Source organism: Cimex lectularius, unplaced genomic scaffold (genome assembly GCF_000648675.2).
Source record: "Cimex lectularius strain Harlan isolate CLEC.00 unplaced genomic scaffold, Clec_2.1 scaffold58, whole genome shotgun sequence".
NCBI classification, from domain to species: domain Eukaryota; kingdom Metazoa; phylum Arthropoda; class Insecta; order Hemiptera; family Cimicidae; genus Cimex; species Cimex lectularius.
In genome coordinates, this window is record NW_019392696.1 from 870,188 (window position 1) to 894,821 (window position 24,634).

At 33.1% G+C, this 24,634-nt stretch overlaps 2 protein-coding genes across 2 annotated transcripts in view; both read right to left on the minus strand.

Moving 5' to 3' along the window:
• Positions 1-860: 860 nt before the first annotated feature.
• LOC106670642 (UNC93-like protein MFSD11) lies at positions 861-11,625 on the minus strand. Its single transcript, XM_014401158.2, has 8 exons — positions 11,253-11,625; positions 6,875-7,044; positions 6,631-6,807; positions 6,304-6,563; positions 6,105-6,230; positions 1,762-1,933; positions 1,125-1,260; positions 861-1,067 (listed from the first exon to the last, which is right to left on the minus strand). Exons 1-8 carry the CDS (start codon positions 11,352-11,354, stop codon positions 900-902), a joined length of 1,311 nt encoding a protein of 436 aa, XP_014256644.1. The 5' UTR covers positions 11,355-11,625; the 3' UTR covers positions 861-899.
• A 3,257-nt stretch (positions 11,626-14,882) lies between these two features.
• Positions 14,883-24,634, minus strand: part of LOC106670641 (nectin-3) — a 328,873-nt gene continuing 319,121 nt past the window's right edge. Inside the window, exons 4-8 of the mRNA XM_014401157.2 lie at positions 23,052-23,174; positions 22,835-22,981; positions 17,587-17,889; positions 17,228-17,406; positions 14,883-15,837 (exon numbers count right to left, since the gene is read on the minus strand). Coding sequence (XP_014256643.1) covers positions 15,616-15,837; positions 17,228-17,406; positions 17,587-17,889; positions 22,835-22,981; positions 23,052-23,174 — 974 coding nt within the window. The 3' untranslated portion in view covers positions 14,883-15,615. The remainder of the gene's footprint in view (positions 15,838-17,227; positions 17,407-17,586; positions 17,890-22,834; positions 22,982-23,051; positions 23,175-24,634) is intronic.

Sequence of the window (24,634 nt, forward strand, 5' to 3'; positions counted from 1 at the left end):
ATAAATATGACCAATTAATTTTTAGTACCTTCCTTTTAAAACAGAATTCCTCTTTCTTGCATTGGGTGGTTTTTGCAAGTAGTCTTTTGGCTTACAGAGAATCCCTTTTTGGCTTGGACATGCGCTGCTTCGTTGCCTGAAATTTTCTCATGACCTGTCTTTATATGTAAATATATTTAATGTCTTTTGTATATAATTTCTTCTTTGGATGGTCTTTGAATTTATTGATCCTCAATTAGATTAATTTATTAGGTGTACAGGGTTATGGAGGGATGTCGGGTATTACACTACTCTAACTGAGTGGGATGGTTTTTAAATAAGAAACAATGTATTTTAGAGTGAGTGAGAGATTGAATGTGTTTGGCTTTAAGAATTGATTGCATTGTGGGCTGAAATGACTTAGCTGTTGAGCCTTGGCGGCTGGATGGATAGTCTGAGGTCTGACCTCGGTCTGCAAACACTCGTGGTGGGTGATTCTCAGTGCATGCCAGTATTGTAAATAAAAAATTGGTATTAATGGTGGTCTGCAAGAAGCGATAGACACAACTCTGTACATGTGAGTGTATATAAATCAGTAATCATTAATAGCAAATCCTCAATAATACAGGCTCAAGCTTAAAACTGTTCCATGAGGTACAAAAATGTTAACCTAGGATTGCAAAAGGTTGTAATTTAAAGAGGAACATAAATGGTCAAAATAAATACTGAACAAACAGATTCAGTCAGTCAGTGTCAAACGTAACTCTGACTCAGCGTGCAGATTTGAACTTACATAAATCAGCAATCAGTAAGTTGGAAATGTCTTTTAGAATTTTTTGTCTAGAATGGTTTGAATTTTTAACTTTAAAGAATAAAAGCACTTGAATAGTTAAATTTTTTTATTATACATAAATTTAAAGTTAACTTTGGTCTGCACAGACTGGGTAGTTTTTTATTCGACTACAAGTCTTGTAGTCCACCAAAAAGAAAGCAATACTTCCTCCAATTGCCATCACAACGATGACAAGAATTTGGTAGTGGAGACCCAGTGAGATGCCAATGAAGAAAAAGCCTGCCATCGCCATGCACTTTAAAATACAGTTAACATTACAAACTAATTAATTACTAATGCTGGAAAATACTACCTTTGTGAATTTATAAAGGGCACTCGTATTAGCGCTATGGTCTGGGTGGATATGTGCCAGAAGGGAGAAAATTTGCGTGTTGATGCAGCTGTCACCGAAACCAAGTATAAAGCCGCACCCCAATGCTAAACCAACACTAGAACAAAAATAAGCCCATTAACAAAATATAAGAAGTTGACCATTTTCAAAACTATTAAATTCAAAAAAAGGCTTAAAACTGATGTTAATATTGTGTTATGTCACTAAAACATGTAAGCGGGAGCAGTAGTATCAAATTTTCTATTCATATTAATACTTTATTTTAGAAAATATTTTAATTTAGCATATAATCTATGAGGTGCGATTTTGAAATATAAATTAACCATTCTTTGTAACTTTTTTTTCTATTAAAATGACAAAATAATTAAATTTTTTTCGCAACTTCCATTAGGTTCCGCAGTGGATATCTGCAGGACTGGATTGAATTAAAGTTGGTCGTCATTGTGGGAAAGTACACGTCTTTCTGTTTATTACAATGTTAACATCCCAAGTCAGGAAAGTTTTACATTTAGCCTCTATAGATCAACAGGGGCAAAGTTACAAGAGATATAATTTTAATTTGGTGAATTGTTAATCGGATGATAAAACAGAAACTCACCTGGGCTCAATTACAGACACTTGACTCGTCGGGCCGAAAACGGATTCGTTCGGTAAGTTAAGGAAGGTGAGGAAGAGGGCAATGATTTGTAAAACTCCACTCACGCAAATAATAAGACCTCTCTGACATTTAATTATTACTTTCTTCGCGATGATCATGTGAAAAGCACCTCCTGCAATACAGTAAAATACAAATATTACACGTTCACACAGTGATAGATATAGATAAATCATTATATTGTCTCATATCATTAGAAGGTTTAAATAATCCAAATATATATTAATTTAATTCAAAGTCCCTAATTCAAAAACTCCTTATCTTTCTTAAATATTAGAACTTAAAATATTTATATGTTTTCAAAATTTTATACGCACTTTAGATAAGAAAATGACAAAATTTTGTCTTCAAACAAAATCACATTATTGTTTTGGGTATGTGTAGAGATTAGTGACCGTTAATCAATAGATATTCAGATATAGTTTTGGGTATATTGAATTACAACTATAATATACTCTCAACACGACACGCAAGGATGGCACAATTACACAGAAGACAAACACTTTGAGCCCTGAAGATGGTCTCAATAAAAGATCGAAACGTTGGCACGATAAAGAAAATGTTTTTCTGAAACCTACATCACACCATCTCACGATATCTGAATAAATATACAAAGCATTAAAACTTTATTTTACTTAAAGTATTAGTAGCAAATAATATAGTGACCTAATAAAGTAATATATTTACTTGTAAGTAATTTGTAGTATAATATTTGAAACAAATACAGAATCCTCCATCGTAGATAGTATCCAAATAAAAAAAAGTGAGGTGGATAAACTCTAGGGGTACTAGGCACAATAAACTAATTCTAAAACAACCCTCACGAAGACTGGCAAACTCACTGCTGCAATTGGACAGAGCCAGATCAGAGGAATGATCGGACTAACGGTCATCGGCATCTGAGAAAACATCTTTATGACATGGGCATATTCAACAATGATTCCATTTGCAGATTATGCAATGAGGTGGAAGAAACAGCCACCCATATTATCTTTGAATGCGAAGCAACCCCTCAATGGAAACATAATTTAGCATACAGAAAAAAATAAATGTAGCATCAATAGTCCATAAAAGAATCGAGGAGATTGCACTGAACTAAGGAACTAGGAAAGTACAATAAGCCTGTAGGCCTCATCATCATCATAATATAATACTCTTATAAAAGTGGTTACAACATTCATGAAATTCATGAATGGTAAGTGTACACTGTAAGAATAGTCCATTTGTTTTCTGGACAGGGGCAGATTTTTGTGAATATTAGTAGATCAAAGAAATANTTTTTTAAATTTATTTTTTTAACAGGATAATTAATGAAATGAAGAATGGTTGTAAAAAATAATAATGATAAAAATTGTATTTCAATACATCAAGAAACGTTAATTTTCGAATCACGACACATTGCTCAACTTGGCTCTAGTTAAATGAAACATTCCTTCATAACCACTTCTGAATTTAATTTTATGTTGGATATTGGATTGACTTTAAGTTGTCATCCAATCTCGTTTTTTGAACATTATCTAGCTTAAAAATTTGTTTAGACGATAATTTGATAAAAAAAAGTCCTCCAGCCTCTTAAGAACAGCATGCTTATTTATACATTGAAAAATATTATTTTTGGTGTAATAATTTAATTGTTGGTTAACATAAAAACAAAAATGTTCTATAACGCAGAATACTCCAATTTAGTACTGTTTAAAACATAAATCAATGAAATACAGCTTTTTTTGCATATTTTAACAAACATTCTGATGATTTAACCTCATTACCGTGATTCTAGTTCTTAGATTTAGTGTAAATTAATTTATTGATTGAAAATTTCGACGACCTTTCTGCGTGACTGACATTCCTAGTGCAAGCTCTAACAACATTTTTCTGAAATTCTAGGAGACCTTCTTTCATGGCTGATAGTTGGTTTTAAAGAAATTGTCGAGTGCATTTTAAAACTGCATCAAAATCGTACTATTATTTCTATTAAAAAAAAAAAAAAAAAAAAAAAAAACAAAACAAACGGAATGCTGACAAATAATTTTCCTATTTTATGTATTTTCATATAGAAATATTTTATATATATTTTATGGTACGTACGTCGTTAAAAAGCTACGTTCCTCTTCTTTCAAATATGTTAGACGTTAAAATCCTTTTAATCGTCCGTCACACACCAACCTGATCGTCCCCTTGTAAGTTGCAAACCTATAAGTGACGGTGCATGTGATCTTGGACGTTATATATACAGAGTGAGTTAAACTTCTGTTCCTCCCCTTTATTTTTTTTTTATTGGGGCGTTTTTGCAAAAAACCCGAGACTCGTAAATTTTTTAAAAAATATATTTTTTCTTGTAATGTACGGGACATTTTTACAATTTGCACAGTATGTCGAAGAACATCTAACTTTAGCGTGATGGTTTTTAAGATAAAAGTTAACTGATTATTCAGAAATCGTGAGATGCGGTCTGATGTGATGTAGGTTTCAGAAAAACATTTTCTTTATCGAGCCAACGTTTCGATCTTTATTGAGATCATCTTCAGGGCCTGGGATTTACAAACATTTTGTAAATTTAACAAAAACATGTAGGATGTGGAAAAAAGTGAATTTATACAATGCTAGAAATTTTAGACTCAATCAAAATATTTGTATTCACTCAAAGTGTTTGTTTTCTGTGTAACTGTGCCATTCTTGCGTGTCGTGTTGAGAGTGCCAGTGAGATATTGCTGATTTATGTTTATATACGTTGGATTTTGAAGGGGTGGGGAGGGAAGTCAGTACAGAAAAACATTTTTGTATAAGGAGTCGGCTTCTTTGTGGTGAAAAGAGCCGACGATGGGAAAAAACGTTGGTAATGGTTCGGCCAGATTATCCTTTCAGGATTATATAGACGAGGATGAATAGGAAAAGGAAAGCTAAATTGTTCAAAAATTAGACTATGTAAAAATGTTTGATGTGTGGAATGTGATGAATGTTTTATATGTTATATTGTATGTTTTGTGTGATGTGATGATATATGTATGTTATCGATATTGAATTTGATTAATGATATTGGCGTAGCTGCGACTGAGTTTACATGTGTCTGTTCTGTAATTGATGCTGTGTTTATCTCGGTTGATGTAAACCATTTCTAAGAAATTACGTTTATGTTTGTTTGGTTCTGTATGTAATATTTGTGGATTTTTGAAGTCGAAATTGTGTTGTTGTTCAAAATGGTGGGTAGCGAGTGCTGTAGGATTTTGCTTGGGTTTTTTGCAATCATAGATATGTTGTTTTACTCTCTTATCCAGATATTGGGATGTAAGACGGATGTAAGTGCCAGTTTAAACAATTTGTAGATTACGTCAGATTTATTTGTTATTGGTGTGGGATCTTTAATTTTGGATTGATTTGATTTAAAAAAATATTTATTTGCGTTGTATAAATTCAGTTTTTTCCACATCCTACATGTTTTTGTTAAATTTAAACAATGTTTGTAAATCCCAAGCCCTGAAGATGATCTCAATAAAGATCGAAACGTTGGCACGATAAAGAAAATGTTTTTCTGAAATCTACATCACACCAGACCGCATCCCACGATTTCTGAATAATCATCGACAAACGGTCACTAATCACCACACATTAAAGTTAACTATGTGTTAAAACAATTCAATCTTTTTATTTTATTTTTCAAAAGTCTCAAAGACCAACAAATTAATTTTTTTATTTAAGTTTTGTTTGTCAAACATTAATTGATTTAGTTCTCAAGTTGTACATGTGAATTGAAATTTGCACCAGGCTCAATCGCGCTTTATTGAGTTACATCCAGAGCGTCCTGAAAATCGATATTATTTTTTTAAAATGTTTCTTTCTGTACCACTAGCAAGTAGTTTACTATCAATTAAATAAATTGGCTCTTGGTTGAAAAAGGTTTTTTGCCATTAACTTAAGAACAGTTGCGCCAAACTAAAATCCATTTGCACCGCTGAATTCAGCGTAAGAAAACATTTAAGAAATGTACATTAGTGGGTACCTTGCCAGTAGAAATAATTTAGTTCCTTATGGTATCCTGTTACCTGAGGTAAATCAAAAGTTTTCAGTTTATGAGAAACTAGGCAAAAAATAAAAATGTACGTCTTTCGGGATTTTTCCCAAAAATGACCCAATAAAAATATGGAGGGGGCAGAAGTTACATTCACCCTGTATATAAAAATGCGTTGACTCAAAAATTGTAATTGTGAGTTTAGTAGTTTGGGGTGCCCTCTCTATTGAAATAAGATTTCTTCTATTTTTATTTTTACTCAAGTGCCATTAAAATGCCTAACCCAATGAATTTCCTACGCCGTACGTGAGCCCGGAAAGAGGCACCAGTTCTGTCGCTCTTGGTCCAAAAGATTTCGTGAAGCCAACGCACGTTTCGTAAATGCTCCAGCCGAAAGATTGCTGAAAACCTGAAAAATAACACTATAAATTAGTACAATGTGTTTCAAGAAGTCTGTCTGATATTACCAAACATTTAATCACCAGCATAAATGAACGTCAGGAAAAGCAAACGCATTTCTGGGGTCAAGTACAATTTGAAAGTTTGTACTAATGTTTTTAACGGGCCTTCGTTGATGATCTTGTGTTCTTCGACTGCTGTTGGCGTCCTCAGGAAGCACATGGAAACAGCGGAAACGAGTCCAATTCCCGTCAGTATCCTGAGTAACAGGGCTCTAGTTTCTCTGTCCAAGTCAGTGGCATTATGCAGATGCAGGGTCATGTACAAGTTTCCAACGATCATCCTGAAAATAATATATTAACAAAAATTTATAGATTCGTGTTGTGTTAGCTTATGTTGTTATTACTTACGATCCGGTGTACAATACCCAAAATATGCATACATGTCTCGTAACATTGATATTTTTCGAATTGAGGACTATGTAGTTGCCTTCTCCGACCCATAGTATCGAACCTCCGAAACCGCTGAACAATATGCCCAAGTATATCAGCCAGACTAGTTCGAATTCAACAATAGAAATATGGAATCTGCAATTTTTATTTTATTTTATTATTATTTTTTTTAACTATCAATCTTCTCGGCCTGAAATCTTACGTTATGAACACAGCACCTATTACCATCCCCATCCTGGGACCGATGACTGAATTGATCGAAGGGGCCAGCCAAAGAGTGATCCCGTACACAAAATAAAGCCCTCCAAGCCCGGTAAATCCATCGATTGAGAATGAAGGGTTCTCAAAAGAGATACGTTTGTACATAGTTGGCTACAGAAAAAATAATCAACGTTAGTTCTTTAATGAAGACAAAAACGAGCTGAACAACATTTGACAACATACATTTTCTAGATTTGATCTTCCTTTATGGATTAAAAACTCAGTTGTGTGATTAAGTGGTTTTAAAAATTGATTACTGATAATTCATTGTAACCATATCACAAATTTGCTGAAAGTCAATGATACACTTCTGCCGTACCTACCATTATTCGTCATTATTTCAGTCATTCGAATGACACCGAATCCAGCATAAAAGTTGAGCGAACAATCATCAAGCTACGAAATATGAAACGTTGTGTCACAAACTGGCGACATAATTGTTTGCACTAAATTGCACTTTTACTTGACAGTATTTAGTATGGCGAGTCAGGAGCAGAGTTTCGTTCTCATGTAGCAGTTTATAACAAAGGATTTCCATTCCAATTTCGCTAAATCGTTGGATGAAGCTAGAAATGGTTAATGGATGCTGTCGAATCGTATTGCATTGAAATCTCACCTACTGTAACTTTGAGAACTACTTTGGCCGCTCCCGCTCAAGGCATTTTCATTATACAGGGTGATTCGCTACTTGTACGACAAAGTTCGTCAAGTGCTTCTACACCTCAAATGCAACAAAGAAGTTAGTACGAACCAACGAACGATTCTCAACCCTTTCGCAAATATTCAATATTTTGTTTTTTCAATTATCTATGATTTTCGTCATAAATCTACTCGTAGCTCTTAAACTATTTTTGAGGAAAGAAATCAAATAGAGCGTTAAATTTCCTTTAAGAAGGAAAGAAAAAATGCACCCTTCTTGAACTTTCAATTTAATTTATGGTAAAAAACAAATAAATCTTCCAAAAACTGTTAAATTTAAAATCTGTAAAAATACCTAAATATGCAACCTTACTGAACAAATTCACGGTAGAGCTTTCATAACAACTTCTTTGTTTAATAAGTTTTTTATCGGTATATCTTTTTGTTTAAATACATTGAACCGAATTACAGAAATTTTACGTTAAATGGGAAAACAAAGGTGGTGATGTTGTGATAAAGTATTAGTGGGTGTGACACGAGTAATTCAACATTTTGTCTTAGGTAAAATTTATTTCCCAATTTTCACTTATTAAAAAAAGGAAGAAAAATGAAACAAAAGACATAAAAAAAGAGCCAATACACCAAAGCAGAAAAATTGAACAAAATAGTTACACTAAACATAGACAAAAGAAAAAAACGAACAACAGTGCAGAAGTTGTAAAACCCAACTTTAACCTAATAGAAACCTTAAACGTAAAGATCAAACAATGAAAAAGAGACAATAAACATAGTGAACAAGGAAATTATATTCAAACATTTTAAACTGTAAATTTTTGTTATAAATCTAATAAAGCAATAAATTATTATCAGAAAAAATATGAAAAACACTGATTTGGCAGTAAAATATAAGTAGCTCAGCAAATGAAACTCACCTTATCCTCTTTATATTGTCAACTTAGCAATCCAACTGCTGATGCAATCAGTTATGATTATTGAACGTAGACTTTTAGAAAGATTTAAAATTAAAATTAAATAGCTCATTGACTTTGACCATCATGTTTGCTTATTTAAAAAATAAATAGTAGAAATGTAAATTACAAACTGACAATTGACAAAACAACAAGCTGAAATTGATTAAGAAGTGTATTAATTAAATTTTTTTTTTTTTTTTTTTGGCAAAGTGTAAACTCAAAAGTTTTCTTGTGTAATATGAATAACAATAAAACGTCTCCGAACTAATAATTTTAATTATAGGCTTTGTTCAGAGTTTTCAAGTAGGCAAAACCTGGTAAACTTAAAATGAGGCTTAATACAAAAGAAATCCGCCATTTTCTTTCAAATATTGACAGTGCTAAAATGAAATATAAAGATTTTTTTGTACATAGTTGAATGATTTCTTACTAAGAGTGCTGAGAAATACTTGTATAAATGGTTATGTCCATTTTGGACAAAACAGAATTAACGTTTATAACAACGTTTTACATTCTTCTTTTGCGTTATTTTTAAGTTTCAGTATGTCACAATTAGACTAGGAAAAATTAGAACGACATATACTCATTAAAATTCAAAGTTTGTCAGGAATCTTAAAAGCAAATGTTTTGTATGGATGTTGAAATTTCGGTAGGAAATGCTTCAACTGAAGTGCGCTACTGAGGCTAATATATAAATATAAATAGTTTGTATAAATAACATTAATTATCAACGTAATTGCTACGTAATTACTAACTATTTACGTCCAATGTACCAAAAACAGAATTAATGTATATAACGAGTTTTTACGTGTGACTTTTGCGTTATTTTTAGGTTTCCATAGGTCAAAATTATTAATAAATAGAAAAAATTACGAGGTCATCTAGTCATTAAAATTCAAAGGTTGTCAGGAATCTGAAAAGCAAACGTTTTGTATGGATGTTGAAATTTCAGTAGCAAATGCTTAAATTGAAGTGTGCTACTGAGGCTAATTTTCTGGTAGGTTTTGTACAAATAGTTAATATATAAATATAAATAGTTTGTATAAATAACGTTAATTGCCAACGTAATTGCTACGTAATTACTAACTATTTACGTCCAATGTACTCAAAACAGAATTAATGTATGTAACGAGTTTTTACGTGTGACTTTTGCGTTATTTTTAGGTTTCCATAGGTCAAAATTATTAATAAATAGAAAAAATTACAAGGGCATCTAGTCATTAAAATTCAAAGGTTGTCAGGAATCTTAAAAGCAAACGTTTTGTATGGATGATGAAATTTCAGTAGGAAATGCTTAAATTGAAGTGCGCTACTGAGGCTAATTTTCTGGTAGGTTTTGTACAAATAGTTAATATATAAATATAAATAGTTTGTATAAATAACGTTAATTACCAACGTAATTGCTACGTAATTACTAACTATTTACGTCAAATGTACCCAAAACAGAATTAACGTATGTAACGAGTTTTTACGTGTGACTTTTGCGTTATTTTTAGGTTTCCATAGGTCAAAATTATTAATAAATAGAAAAAATTACAGTCATCTAGTCATTAAAATTCAAAGGTTGTCAGGAATCTTAAAAGCAAACGTTTTGTATGGATGTTGAAATTTCGGTAGGAAATGCTTAAATTGAAGTGCGCTATTGGGCCTTATTTTCTGGTAGATTTTGAATAAATAGTTAATATATAAATATAAATAGCTTGTATAAATAATGTTTATTACTAACTTTACATTTACATACAATGTAGCCAAAACAGAATTAATGTATGTAACGAGTTTTTATGTGTGAGTTTTGCGTTATTTTTAGGTTTCCACAGGTCAAAATTATTAATAAAAAGAAAAAATTACAGAGTCATCTAGTCTTTACAATTCAAAGGTTGTCAGGATTCTTAAAAGCAGACTTTTTATATGCAAAGTATAATTAGTATATTTCTTTCATAAGTTCGTGAGTTTCCACAAGTCAAAATTATAAATAAGATTGTTAATAAAGAAAAATAAAAGATAATTTTCCAATTAAAACTCAAAAGTTACCAAAAGTCTTAAAAGCATACTTTTTGTAATATAAGTGTTCAAATTTAGAAGATTCAGTTAAATTTCTTGGACAACAAAAGTTTCGTTTCAAAGTTTTTAAATTTTAAATATAGCGATAGTATCAGGAGTTATGTCACCAACTTGAAATATTTTATGAGATGTTGTTGTACGTGAGTTTCCTTAGGTGTTACGTATATCTGTTTATGTTTTAGTAAAAATTAAGAATAGAAAAAATAGTAGAAAATAAAGTTAAAAACTAAATGTTTACGTGAAAGTAGATTATTTTTAATTTAAGAAATCAAATTTATGGTATAACAGTTTTTAATAATTGTCACCTTTGTTGTTTTTCAGTTTTGTAAGTAAAAATTAAGCATGAAAAGTATTAAAAGGGTCTAAGCACCTAGACGCCTCTTTCGTGTTCTTAGAGGATGACGAATTTTGGCCATATGCATTATTTAAAACTTATTTAAAACATATGTTTGTATTTTTTCTGATATAATCGATGTTTGGTAAATGTAGTTGTTTTTAGAATAAAAAATAAAAATAACGACAAACAACTTTGATTAAGAAAGTTTAGAAAACAGGCGGAATAATTGTGCTGCCGACTAATTTAGCTATCACATCAACTTGAGCCTTGAAGTATTTATCCATGGTCAAATAAATTATAAACAAGCTCACCATTAAATTGTTGAAAGTGAAATCAGCCGAGAAGAGGAGAAGAAAGCTGAAACCAAGATGAACAGTCTTGAGCACTTCATAGGTCACTTTGTTAAAAAACATGTTGCCCGAAACAAAGCCGCGTCCGTACTAAAGAGGCAGGCGCTACGAGCCGAACCGGGCCACTTCCAACTGATAACTGAGCCTAATAAAGCAGACTATACACCGTGTTTACGTAATAGCAGAAGATTAAAGTCATCGAATTTTCAACGATTCCGCTTCTCAATCGCGAATTTATATTTTTACAACGGCAGTAGAGAATGTAGTGTATACACCGGCGGAGTGTACTGTCTTCTTATGTTCCCCTCACTCCTATTTCTTTAAGGACTTTCTAATTTTCTCCCACCTAAGCTAAAAACAATACTTAAGCCTGAGGATTTTGAAATAAACGCCAACGCCCAAAAATTTACAACAGTACTATAGATATTCGGGAAAACTTTAAAAATAAAAAAATTAAAAAATCTCAACCAAGGCCTTACATAGAAAGAATAATTAACTGAAAGAAGTAACTTGGTCAATTGACCACTAAAACGTAAATGGCTTAAAAATAAAAATGTAACAGGCTAAAAAAAAGTTCGATAACAACACCTTTTATTATAATAATGGACGTATGACAGCAGTTTAACATTGAATACATTGCATTTTTTAGCACTAATTTTAACAATCATTACGCTTTGAAAACATCCGTGAAACACGTCAGCTAAAACTTATGAATTGACAGTTGACTACATCTTTTGCTCATGGACATCCATGCCCACCTAAACATATATTTACAAGGATACCAGTGAACAAAATTATATAACATCGTCTCCAATCAAGGCCTGAAAAATATTTCAACACAGAATCCAACATTTTTACATACATTAATTTCCTTAAATTTAAAATTATCCCTTCTATGTTTACGAGACATGTACAAACTTTTCTTTGCATGAAATTAATTTATTTAACGTGTTATTTAAATGGTTACGAAACCTATTTTTTATTTATTTATTACATAAACCGAGATTGTTTAAATTAATGTTTTTACATTTCGATTAGTATTGAAAACGATGGAAATAAGTCTATCAAACTGTATGCCACAGTACGAGCTGATTTTCGAATACAAAAATTATTTTATCTAATTAAATGCCCTCATCACATTTGATAAAAATGTTCAATTCATACATCATCTTAATTTTTCTAAAAGTTTCTTTTTTTTGGATATTTGAATGGTGTTTCATTTCCTATTTTATAAACAAAATTAAACGGTATGCAAAGTACACAATAAGTAATTCATATTTGTTTTTTAAATGAACTATTTAAATGTTTAAATTAACAAAAATAATTGTAAACATTAAATTTCACATTTTAAAAATTCAAATTTTCATATAGCCATTCTTTTACCAATATATCAATGAAAAATATATAAAAATCTTTGACGAAATTACTACAGTTTATTAATATACAGCCTCTATAAACACTCATAAGACTAAAACATATTTTTCTTTTTTTTTTTGCTTAATATATATTTTATTGGTAATAATTATATTTCCACATTTTTTTGGCAGTTAAGAAACAATACTCTTCCAATACATACATTTTATTTATTTTTACATCCACGTTTTTCTTTAAATATTAATATGAAAATATAGTTATTTCTACTGATAAGTTGATATAATAAATTGAATGGCAATCAGTCAATGTTACACATATTTCTTATCTAATTTAGACAAACATATGTTTTCTTTTATACTCAATAATATTTTCTTCTCTTAATTTAGTGAGCTTTAATAAATAAACTAGTTTTAAACTAGAGTAGACCATTTGTTGTTAGCTTTAGAGCCATATTATTTTCTCCCAACTAAGCTATAAAAAATATATCCCGAGCATCTGATGAATATAAAGAAGGTAGGTATGTTAATGGTATATCTGTACAGGATGAATACAAAAATCATAGAATAACATTGGCTTTAAATTAAAACAATAACATATATATATAAGTTACGCCTGCACGAAACCACTAATTCAGCAACAAATGATTCTCTACATTCCTCTATACAAATTCAGAGAATGTATTGTAAGCATAAAATATAGATTGTATTGTAAGACCCTTCTTCGTCAGATCCACTCGGGACTCCTAACTGTACAGACACTTTTAAAATAGAATCCTTGTGTAAAGTTATAGTTTATATTATTGAATAAACGTTATTTATAAAAAATTAGTTTCTTACATCGAAACCATAACTGGCGCAGTCGGTAGGACACCTGCGGAGAAAATTAGGGAATATAATTTTCTTCAATTCAATTGTTTACCGCAAGGACCAATCAATCGAAGAGACTACAGAGGAATTCACATGGAAGCGTGTCACCTAGTACTGTGAGTTGATTAAAAAACTTTTATAAATTTGGCTATTGCCATTGCAACCAACAAAATAGGTCTTATAAGAAATTTAAGAAAACAGTTTTTACGTAAATTTAGAGTAAAAGGGGTTGAAAAATCTTGTAAAATTAAACATAAGACACATACAATTAGTACCGAATTTCATAAAATCATGAATCCCCCGTTTCCAGAAACGTTAAAAAGCGAGTATCTCAACATGATACCCATTTTTAAGGGCGAGCCTGAAGTGTTAGCAAGGTTCATTGGTATTTGTCAAAAATTAGTTGACTAATTTTACATAGTGATGAATCCGGGAGATTTTCAAAATGAGTATTTATTAGCAAGTATCAATTCGAAAATTCAGGGACCGGCGGCGGAAATAGTCTTCGACTCAGGCGCAAGTAGTTGGCCTGAAATAAAACATGCATTGTTAACCAGTTACTTAGACAAGAGGGACATTTACACCCTAGTCCTTGAACTTTCGGAATTAAAACAAACTAACAAGACCGTTTCAATTTCTTGAAAAGATTCAAAAACTTGTAAATCTACAAATTAGTTATCTCAATAATTTAATGCCGGACGATGATGACACTCTGGGTGAGTTCTGTAGGAAATTAGGTATACGGATTTTATTAAAGGGATTAAGAGAACCCATGAGTTCTCTTTTGCAAGCTAGAAACCTCTCAGATCTTAATGAAGCGCTCAATATGCTTACTAATGATTTTCATCACCAATCCACTCCAGGATCCAAAAATTTTGGGCAGGTAAGGAACACAAAAGCGTATACACCGAGACCGTTTAGATACCCACAACATCCACCATTTTCGCCACCACAAAAACATTACCCACGACAAAATTTTGTATAACCTAACGAAAGGAACTACCAACTAGGAAACCCATTATATTCCCTAATTTTCTCCGCAAGTGTCCTACCGACTGCGCCAGTTATGGTTTCGATGTAAGAAACTATTTTTTTAAAAATAACGTTTATTCAATATAAACTATAACTTTACACAAGGATTCTATTTTAAAAGTGTCTGTACAGATAGGAGTCCCGAGTGGATCTGACGAAGAGGGGTCTTACAATACAATCTACATTTTATGCTTACAATGCATTCTCTGAATTTGTATAGGGGTAGAATCATTTGTTGCTGAATTAGTGGTTCCGTGCAGGCGTCTATATNGAGAGAGAGAGAGAGAGATATATATATATAGAGAGAGAGAGAGAGAGAGAGAAAGGTAAATAAAGGTAAATAAAGGTAAACTGTAGATTTCAATTTATAGAAATTAGAAATAATTAGTTTAAATTATTAAAGTGAGCGATTATGGAAATAGGCCTAGAATTCTGGGTTTAGTAGATATTATAATGTGTTTCTAGTTAGTGATAATAGCATTTTGTTTATTAAGTTTATTGCAAATAAATTATTTAACTGACAATTTGTTTCCACCCTGCAAAAAAACAACGAAATAGACCAATTTTCAACCATTTTTAGGAGAGCTGTAACAGTCGAAATAAAAACTGGCAAAATTAAATTCGTTGTTATATTGATAAACACGGGGAGATTATTACCATTATAATAAATTACAGATTTGAATTGGTACGTTACAAAATAAAAAATATTCATCATCACACTCAACACTCCTATAGTGTAAAGATTCCCTCGTATAAAATTTCATGCGTTTTGGCACAAATAACATAACAAGGACAACATTTCAAAATTGAAAAAAAAAAAAATCCTTTTTATACACAATATTTAACAATAATCGGGCATTAAATATATATATTGATATTTATATCGCACATATCTCTAGAATATTTACAATCTCGTCCCATACTTATAAATGATAAGTATAGGAGACGACTAATACCACATATACAATATAAAGTCTATATGACTAGATCCACTTCCCGCCAAGGATTCTTAAGGCTTATTTTTAAGGTAAAATAGTTAAGGCTGGCGAGTGTTAACATATCCTGGCTATGGCGATGACTGCGACAAGTAGAGCCGAGGAGGAGGCCATGCCTCTGCCTGCAGAAGTGTCACCGTTTCCTGTCACGTTGAGCCTGATGGTTGTCTGCCCGATGCCCCGTCCTGACCAGACCAAAAGGCTGAACTCTCCCTCATGCTCTTTCCCTACTCGATCCACCGTCAGCAAAGCCTTGTGGCAATTGGTCCAATTGCCGTTCTGAACAAAACAGAAGAAATTGTTAGTTCTGATTTTGAATCACGGGAATACTAATCTAATTTTTAATGTGATGGTAATTTAGGTAGTATGCTAGCTTATTTTTGGTGCGAATCTAGCGATCGCTAAAATAACAAGTCTCTGGGTATGACTGATACCAAAAGAATTAAAAGATCAAACACTATTAAAAGCTTTCTACACTACTAAACTATTAAAACTTAGGGTTAGAGAGGGGTTAAGTTTGGTTAGGTGCTGTTAGGGTAAAAATGTATTTTCAGGATTCAATGTTTTTTCGTGAAGCAGAGAAAAGATGGACGTGTGAGTTTTTTTACATTATATAGAATATGGATTGCAAGGTTGGAGAAATAGAAGGGAGTATTACCCAGAGAATTTTAAAATAAAGGGTTTGCATTCTGTACAGTAGACTTGCACAGTTCAATATGCACATAAAGGGCTTAGAAGGGCACTGTACAACCTTTTAATTTTAGATTGGCAGTTTTCGATCATTTTGGAACTTTCTACCTTTCACGAACAGATAAAAGGGACAAGACTAAACATAATTCACACCGAGACCCAATGAAGATGGTCAGAAGCCGCAAAGCGTCTGGTATATTAAAAATAAAAAGGGGATATGCAGACTCACAGTAATGTTTCTCGTTTACAAAAATTAATTAATCGTACTTAATCTACAACCAGGATATGTATATCTGCATGTCAGAGAATGTATAGTTTAGGTTAATAAACCCCCAGAGGAAACCTCACAGCATTTTATTAATTTGCCATTGTAAGTTTCGATCGTTTATGAAGGAGTGATTTTAACAGTTGCAATGTTACGTTTCAATCGGTGTGTTGGAGTGAAGTATGAGAATTTGATGAAGTACAGTCCGATGCATCGTTTGGTTTGCAATTGAGTATGAGAATGAATTGAATATATGAGAATTGGATATATTATTGTAAATAAAAAAAAGGAAGTGCTTTTACGTTAGAGAAATTTTTAGCTTTGCTTATTTAATAATTATATATTTTTTTATTTAATATTTAACTGCTTGAAAAGATTCTGTTGTTCTAAAGTTTTATTTATTTAATTATGTTCCACCTTAGAATCGTTTGAAAGAATTCTGAAGAGATCGGTTTTTGATTTTTCAATAGATATCACAATAATATAGTGAAAACTTTGCGTTGTGAAAGTTTAGCATTATCGGAAATGAAAACTTGTCGACTGGCTCGAAGGTGTGATAAACCTAAATGAGAATTGTGTTGAAAAACCGATTTCAAATAAAGCGGCAGAAGTTGAAAGGGGATAGTGCGTGATGAGGAAGCACGAAAAGGAAGCTCAGGGGAGATTTATAGCCCTTAGTAAAACAGAGAGTTAAATAATTCATAGGATACTTACTGTGATGTTGTGAGCTGTTATTCCCCATAAAGTGGTCCCGGGAGCAATAACTCTCGCCGTGGGAAGTATCCAAAGGACTTTGGTGGCACTGGGACTGGCGCAGTACTCGGCCAAAAGGGAAATAGCGTCACCGACTTCGGCCACCTTCGACAAGTTCCTCGCTAGGACCATCGGCACGCCTGAAACACGTAGACATGTTGTAACTGTTTAGAAGAGAGCAAATCAATGAGGCAGGTAGAACGGTCGGCAACAGGTGGCTGTCCCTTCTCTCGGACGTCATTAAACGAACGTGACCTTTCACTCAATTGCCCCTATTATATCAAATTATTAGGGATGGAGGATCGGGGAGATAGACTCACCTGTGACTTTTAGATGGACATTGTGCGTTCTCCAAGCATTCAGACGGTCCGGTTCCGGGGCGTAACACCTATAGTGGCCGGCCTGCTGATAAAGGACAGAATGGATCGACAATGGTGCGCCTTGTCCTAATGGCGAGACTTGCCCCGAGGTGGAAACTCGTCCCCAGCAGCCTCTCTCGTTGCCCCCGCACTCCAATTGGACGGCACCTCCAACGGAAACTTCGACAGCGTTTCCCGAACCAGTGGCCGCCTCTGTGCTCCCACCCACTTCTATGTCCCCTGGGTTCATTTCTCCATCACCATCTAAAATTGAAGTGAAACAATTCTCTTAATCGCTTGATTTCGTATACACCGAAGTGTATACATTTAAAGTTAGTACTGGTGTTTTATTGTAAAACATGCAACGGGATAAAAAAAACAAAAACCCAACAATATACAGGCTATTCGTGTTACAAACTTTGCCAGTAGATTCTACATTCAAAAAGGAACCAAAAAGTCCTAATTAACTATGGTGTGAATCTCAACAGTTTAGGAGATATTTCACTTTTTCTAATTTTTTAAGATTTCACGACCTTGCTTCAAATAAACAAAGATAACTCCAAAACTAAAAGGTTTTGGACAAATCCGTTAATACCATTGAAAACTAAGTTAATTTTCCATTAAGATGTGATTAATAACTAAACTTGTAAACCTTCGCGAAATAAGCGTTTTAGTAGCGAGTACTTTGAAAAATTAATTAAGGTTTTTAGTTGAGATGAAAAAAAGTTATCCTTTTGCCATTTTTCAAAGGAAAGGAGGGAAAACTCATAAGGTGGGGTTGAGATGGGGAGTTGATGTCCGAGTGGATCGAGGTCACGATAGCTCAGGTGGTAGAGCAGCGGCGTATCTAGCCGAAGGTCGTGGGTTCGAATCCCTCTCGTGCCATTAACTTTTTTCATCTCAACTAAAAACCTTAATTAGTTGTAAAGTATTAATTGGTCATGCGGACCACGAAATTAGTGAATTTAATACTTTGAAAAAAAATTTTTTTTCTAAGTTGAAAAATTTACTATGGTGATTCTAAACTTCCAAACCTAGAGACCAGAAAATTTCGGAAAACGAACCCCATTTAATATCATTTTTAGTGGTGCAATTGCTTTTTTAATTACTTTTTCAAAGATGAAGAAATTGATGAAGGAAAAGAAAAACCTATGGTTGAAGGTAAGGTGGAAAGTTTAATAGTGATAAAAAATAAAAAAACTAAAGGAAATTTTGAATGAATTTATTAAACGTTTTTTAATGTTGATTCGAAATGCTCTCCACCCTCCGCATTGTATTTTCGACGCGCTGCTGTTGCATTAAACCCGCAAAACTTTTACGTAAGATGTATAACAGCGTATTCTTCATTATAAAAAGTAGCCATAGTGTTAACTTTTGTTGCTAACCCAAAGAAGATTTATCCCAGACAATGTAAGGATTGATTAGACTTATGTGTGGTGTTATGAATATAATTCTTCGAATAATAAGCAACCATATAAAAAACAAGTGCGAAGTTGAATATGATGACAATCGGCTTTCAAAAAATTTTGGAACTAGAGAAGCCTTGTTAAGTATAAATATTCTTTTACGGAAATATCGCGATCAGAAATGGATGTATTTGTTTGGTTCTTGGATTACGAAAAGGCTTTTGACCTTGTACAATATGATAAATTAATTGATATTCTTACAAGCACTAACATTGATGATATATATCAGAAGATAATCGCCACTGAGGTCAAAAAGCTGAAATAAGAATTGGTGACATTGATACTAGTGATATCATTATGAAAAAAGACGAATAAGACAGCTGTTTACTCTCACCGCTACCGTTCAATCTTTAACTGATACTATTTTTAAAGAAGCTCTAAAAAATTGGAATTAGGCAATAAAAAGATAAGATTTGCAGACGTCACTGCTATATTAGCTGAGAGTATTGAGGATAAGAAGAAACTAGTAGTAGTATACCGTTGAATATGGTGTAGATACATATGGTCAATTCTATTATACGGAGCCAAAAGCTGGACTATGAAGGTTCATACTTCATACTATGAATAGAATAGAAACATTTTAAATGTGGCTTCTCCGAAGAATGCTAAAACTATCCTGCACTGAATTTTAAACAAATGAACGAGTACTTCAAACAGCTAATACTGAAAGAAGCCTCATATCTAATATTAAACACAGGAAGGACATATTGTTAGAAGCCTATTACCTCAACTGATAATGAAAGGAAAGTTGAGGGAAAGAGAGGAATATGACAGAAACGAATGTCTTGATTACAAATCATAAGAAAATGGACGATCATAAAAGAGGTTACAGCATGTTCAGACTTGCTGAAGATCGAGAATAGTGGAGGATAATGATACGCTAGATGGACGGAGTAGTGTACTGATTATGATGATGGCATGACAATCTGAAACAACCTAACTACGACTTATCGCCACGCAGATCTAAGGAGAAAACTTACAGTATACATCATGTTTTACTAAATAAGAAGAGATATGAAGTGCTGATACTATCACGATTTGGGTCAGTCAAACCTTAAAGAAATCTCTCGCCGCATCAAAGTACGTGGGATATCCATTAGTAGGACAGGAAAGCTGACGGACTAATGGACTGGTATGAGTAATTTATTGTGGAATTTAAAAATACAGGAATTTTATGAGTTGAATGTAAACGTAAGGAGAGTTTTCGAGTATCCTTTTGTTTGGAGGTATTGGAGTATCTTGTTGATGTAAGTTGCTGGTCGTAGTCGGTTAGTTCCGAGGCTTTGCAGTGAGGATAGGTGGCATTCAATTTTTTATTACACAAGTAATTGAATGTTACTTGTCACTGTGAAAAAGTAATCATTTTTAAAGACAGTCTGATCTTTAAAAACGCTATTAAATCTTGCTCAATTACAATCCAGTTTTTCACTGTATAATTATACTTTTCATTATGAACAAACGTAATTATTTTGTCGTCAAATGTTGATAATTTGTGGAAAACAACATACTAATTAAAAAATGATTGAGGATTTTGAAAAAAGAGAAAAGTAACATTTTACATGAAAATCTTGAATTATTGTTATTTATTTAATTTTTTTTAAATGAAGCTTCACTGGATTTTAGTAAATCTGCGCAAATAAGGAATACCACCGAGCTACGTATAAACAAAAGGGATGACGGTATTGTTATCATATAGATGAACATTACCGTTCTTACCTCCTTCCCTTACACGTTTTGGTTAGTAAGACTCAGATTGTCCAGAAGATACAGAAATAAATGCATACGTCCAAACTGCCGCAAAAAAAGAAATAAGACACTGAGCAAAAGTGAAGGCTCCAGTTGAGTAGGGAGAACAAACGAGTGTTTGTGTGTGTGTGTGAGAGAGAACATAAAAAGAAATTGGATTCAGGATGGGCAGGACTGATTCCGGCGTTAGGGGATTTGAGAAAAGTTTGGCTTGAAACCAAACGCCTTCTTATCAATTCTACTGGGTGCAATTCCCATGCTAATGAAAGCGTAGAAAAGGTAGTTGTTCAATTTATTGAATTTGAATATCCCTCCATTTTCAAAAACCGGGCATAACTCACCACGGTTTTTTAAGCAAAACAATTGAAAATATAGTATTTCATACAATACGTACACAATACAGACACTTTAATTTAATTTAAGTACCGGAGGAAAATGGCCTTGTCCTGAACCAACACTATTAGAAGACACCACAAAGGTTTAATTAAGTGCCTGTATGAAAATGTTAGACAATAAAATGTTCTATTTGGTCAATCACCAAAGAAAATATTAATCAACGGCGGGATGCTTCATCGATGTTATATGTAGATGTTGTTATTTTTTAAACTACAAATTGAACTTTAGTTTTATCCTAGTCACATGGTTGGATAATAAACTCCCTTCCCGAAGGGATACTTAGGGGAAGAAAAAATTCCTGCATGCTCTCTATATAGAGCCAAGGAATTAAGTGGAATACGAGGGCTTTGACCCAAAAGTAAGTTTGTCAACCTCGAATGGCCTATTCTTAATCGAAAGAGAGTGACCCTTCTTTTAGGAGTCAGGTTCACCCAGGGCAACCTATCGACAGTGCTTTTGTACGAGGGAGTTTCTCTACTTATGCGGTCCACCCACGCTGCCATTTTTTTAAAATCATGTAATCAGGTTTTTCCTAGAGTTCTGTATGCTGCATAGATAATTTTCTATCATTAACTAAATCTAAATGATCTAATATTTTGTTTGTATTTTTATATTTTCTGATAGTTTATCTACTTTTCATTTTTTGTTGTTACTGCATTATGGAATTATTTGAATGGCTAGTTTTTTCTATGATTTCTTTTCCAGTTTTCCAGTGTTTGCTGCCTTTAATGTGGTTTTTAGGGCTAGTTTGTTAAAGATAGGTCAGTTTAACGTCTCTTTCCATATAGTACATAAATGTCTTTTGTTTATTAGTTTGATGTTTATACACGAATTTTACTATGCCCCTTTTAGTACTGCCATACTGTGTCTGCTCTTGTGGTTTTAAAAGTAATCATTTTTAAAGACAGTCTGATTTTTAAAAACGCTTTTAAATCTTGCTCAATTACAATCCCGTTTTTCACTGTATAATTATACTTTTCATTATGAACAAACGTAATGTCTTTTGTCTTACAAACGTAATTAGTCGTATAATGTCTTTTGCTATTGTTTTGTGTTTTCTTCCATAAATACCGGCTTCGGAGTCCCTTGACCAAATATAGATATCGAAAAGATTCGGCATTGGCTGGTACGAGTACTTTCTCTCATACTGCTTTTTCTGATACTTTAAGTAGATATTTCTTTGCGACGTTATTCCTCGATTATGTAACACTCTTTCGATGTTCCTCTCGGTGTCAAAAAAAAAAAAAAAAACTGTAAACGAGTTTGAAAATTTTGTTAATGCAACAAATATTGAGATTAAATAATGAAATTGCATACTACTAATTTATAGTTATAAGAGTTATAAGTTATATGGCTATTGGGTTTACTTACTGACACTGTTAACTAATACGTGTTAGCGGTAATCTCGTTACGTGTATATTGCTAAGTTTAGGGACTTTATTGGACGAAGAAAAAATTCTGTTAATATTGTAACTGATGTCTACTATGGGAGTATGTTATCAACGTATACACGTGTTGTGTTTTGTTCATGATCTCTGGGATGTATTTTTTTTCTAATGTGTGTAAAAGTTCTAGTGTATTCCTGATAATAATTTACTTACATCTGACGTTCAGAAAATAGCCGATCGAAGAGTATGTGGACAGGAGATGCCTCGTCGTGCATTTGTACCAGCCGTTGTGTTCTCGCTTTAAAGATGTAAAATTCAAGAACCCGTCGTTCGACTGTTCCACAGGCGGGGCGCCATCATCTGAAAATCGTTGCATTTCAAGTTATAGATAAGTAGGGTTGATAGGGAGAGGGAAAAAAATTGGTCTCACCTTTTTGCCAGACGGGCAGAGAGGGCGGATTAGAGTCGACGTCGCATTTCAGCGATACGGGGATTCCTTCCCTGAGAGGGATGCCGAAGCCGGGTACTCGTGTTATCGCAAACGATGGGGTGACTGAAACAGAAAAGCTCATTTTAGCGACGGACGACCCATTTACAAGATTTATAATTGAGCCCTTTAATCCTAATAGGGGAATTAATGGGGAGAGGGCTTTGGAAAAGCGTTGGGAATTTGATTAAAATTGCTCTTTGATTAGAGGGATTATAAGCATAATGGAGAAACCGTATTAATAATGTCAATCGCCTTTGGCTATTGACTAACTATCTGGTTTTTTACCACCTTATTTGATTTCAGCCATACTGAAAATTTTTAATTTTCTTTCTAATTAGATTACTCAGTCTTCTCTATGTTTCAAATCTCCAGTTCATAATGTTTATTTTTAGGCGTATTATCCAAACTGTAATATACAGTACACAATAAAATTGTTTCAACGATAAAAAACTAGAAATATGGCTCTCAGGTCTATTTGTATATAGAAGAATGGAGACAATTAATTATAAACATTAAATTAAAAATAAGATTTTGTATTTGGATTTGGTACTATATAAGCTCACATTGTATACACATGTACAGAGTTGAGTCCATCATTTCTCGCAGTCTACTGGCCAGTCCAGCTTTTGTATTTTATAATAAATTACCGGCAGGCCTTGAGTTTTACCAGCCCCTGTGTTGGCAGTCCGAGGTCAAATCTCGGTCTTTCCGTCCATCCACCGTCGTTGTGCTCTGGGTATCAATAGATAGGTCTATTCCGTATCAATTGCATACAGTTTCAAGATACAAATTCATTCACACTTTCCTTCATTCTTAAATACATCCTTTTATATTTACATACCATTCACTCAGGGTGGTGGAGTACTCGATATTCCACCATCACCCTCTACACACATTACATAACTAATCTAATTGAGGGTCGATGAGGTACTCAATACTTTCCCGTCAACCCTCTTACACTCTACATTCACGCTAGTACATATATTCACGCTCAACACATATTAGGGCATAAAACTATCACTACAATAAATCCTATAAAACAACCTTGTTTCCTCAATGAATTGGAGCAGGAAACACAGATATTCGCTGCCGTGCTCAAGCACGATTCTCATATCATGTGGCAATCTTACACACTCTCTATATAGAGCCAATGAGTTGCACCCTTCAATTAGGTGAGCATATCGAGCAAGCATTCTCTACATATCAGACAGTACTCAGGATTTGGCAGAAAAGTAATGGCCTTTTCTTAATCGGGTGGGATTGATCGTTTTAAATTATTATTTGTTGTTCCTATGTTTAAATTTAATAATTTAAACTTAGCGATTTACAAACTATTTCCAAGGATAGAATATTCTTTAAGCCAATAAAATTCAGAGCTATTGGTGTTTTTCTTTCACGGTTGTCAGAAACAATTATTATTATCAAAACAGCAGGAACGTTACGGCTGTTGTTTATGTTATAAATAAGTGTAGAAAATTAGATTAAATCCGGATTAGTGTTTAAAAACCAAGTGAAACGCTAAA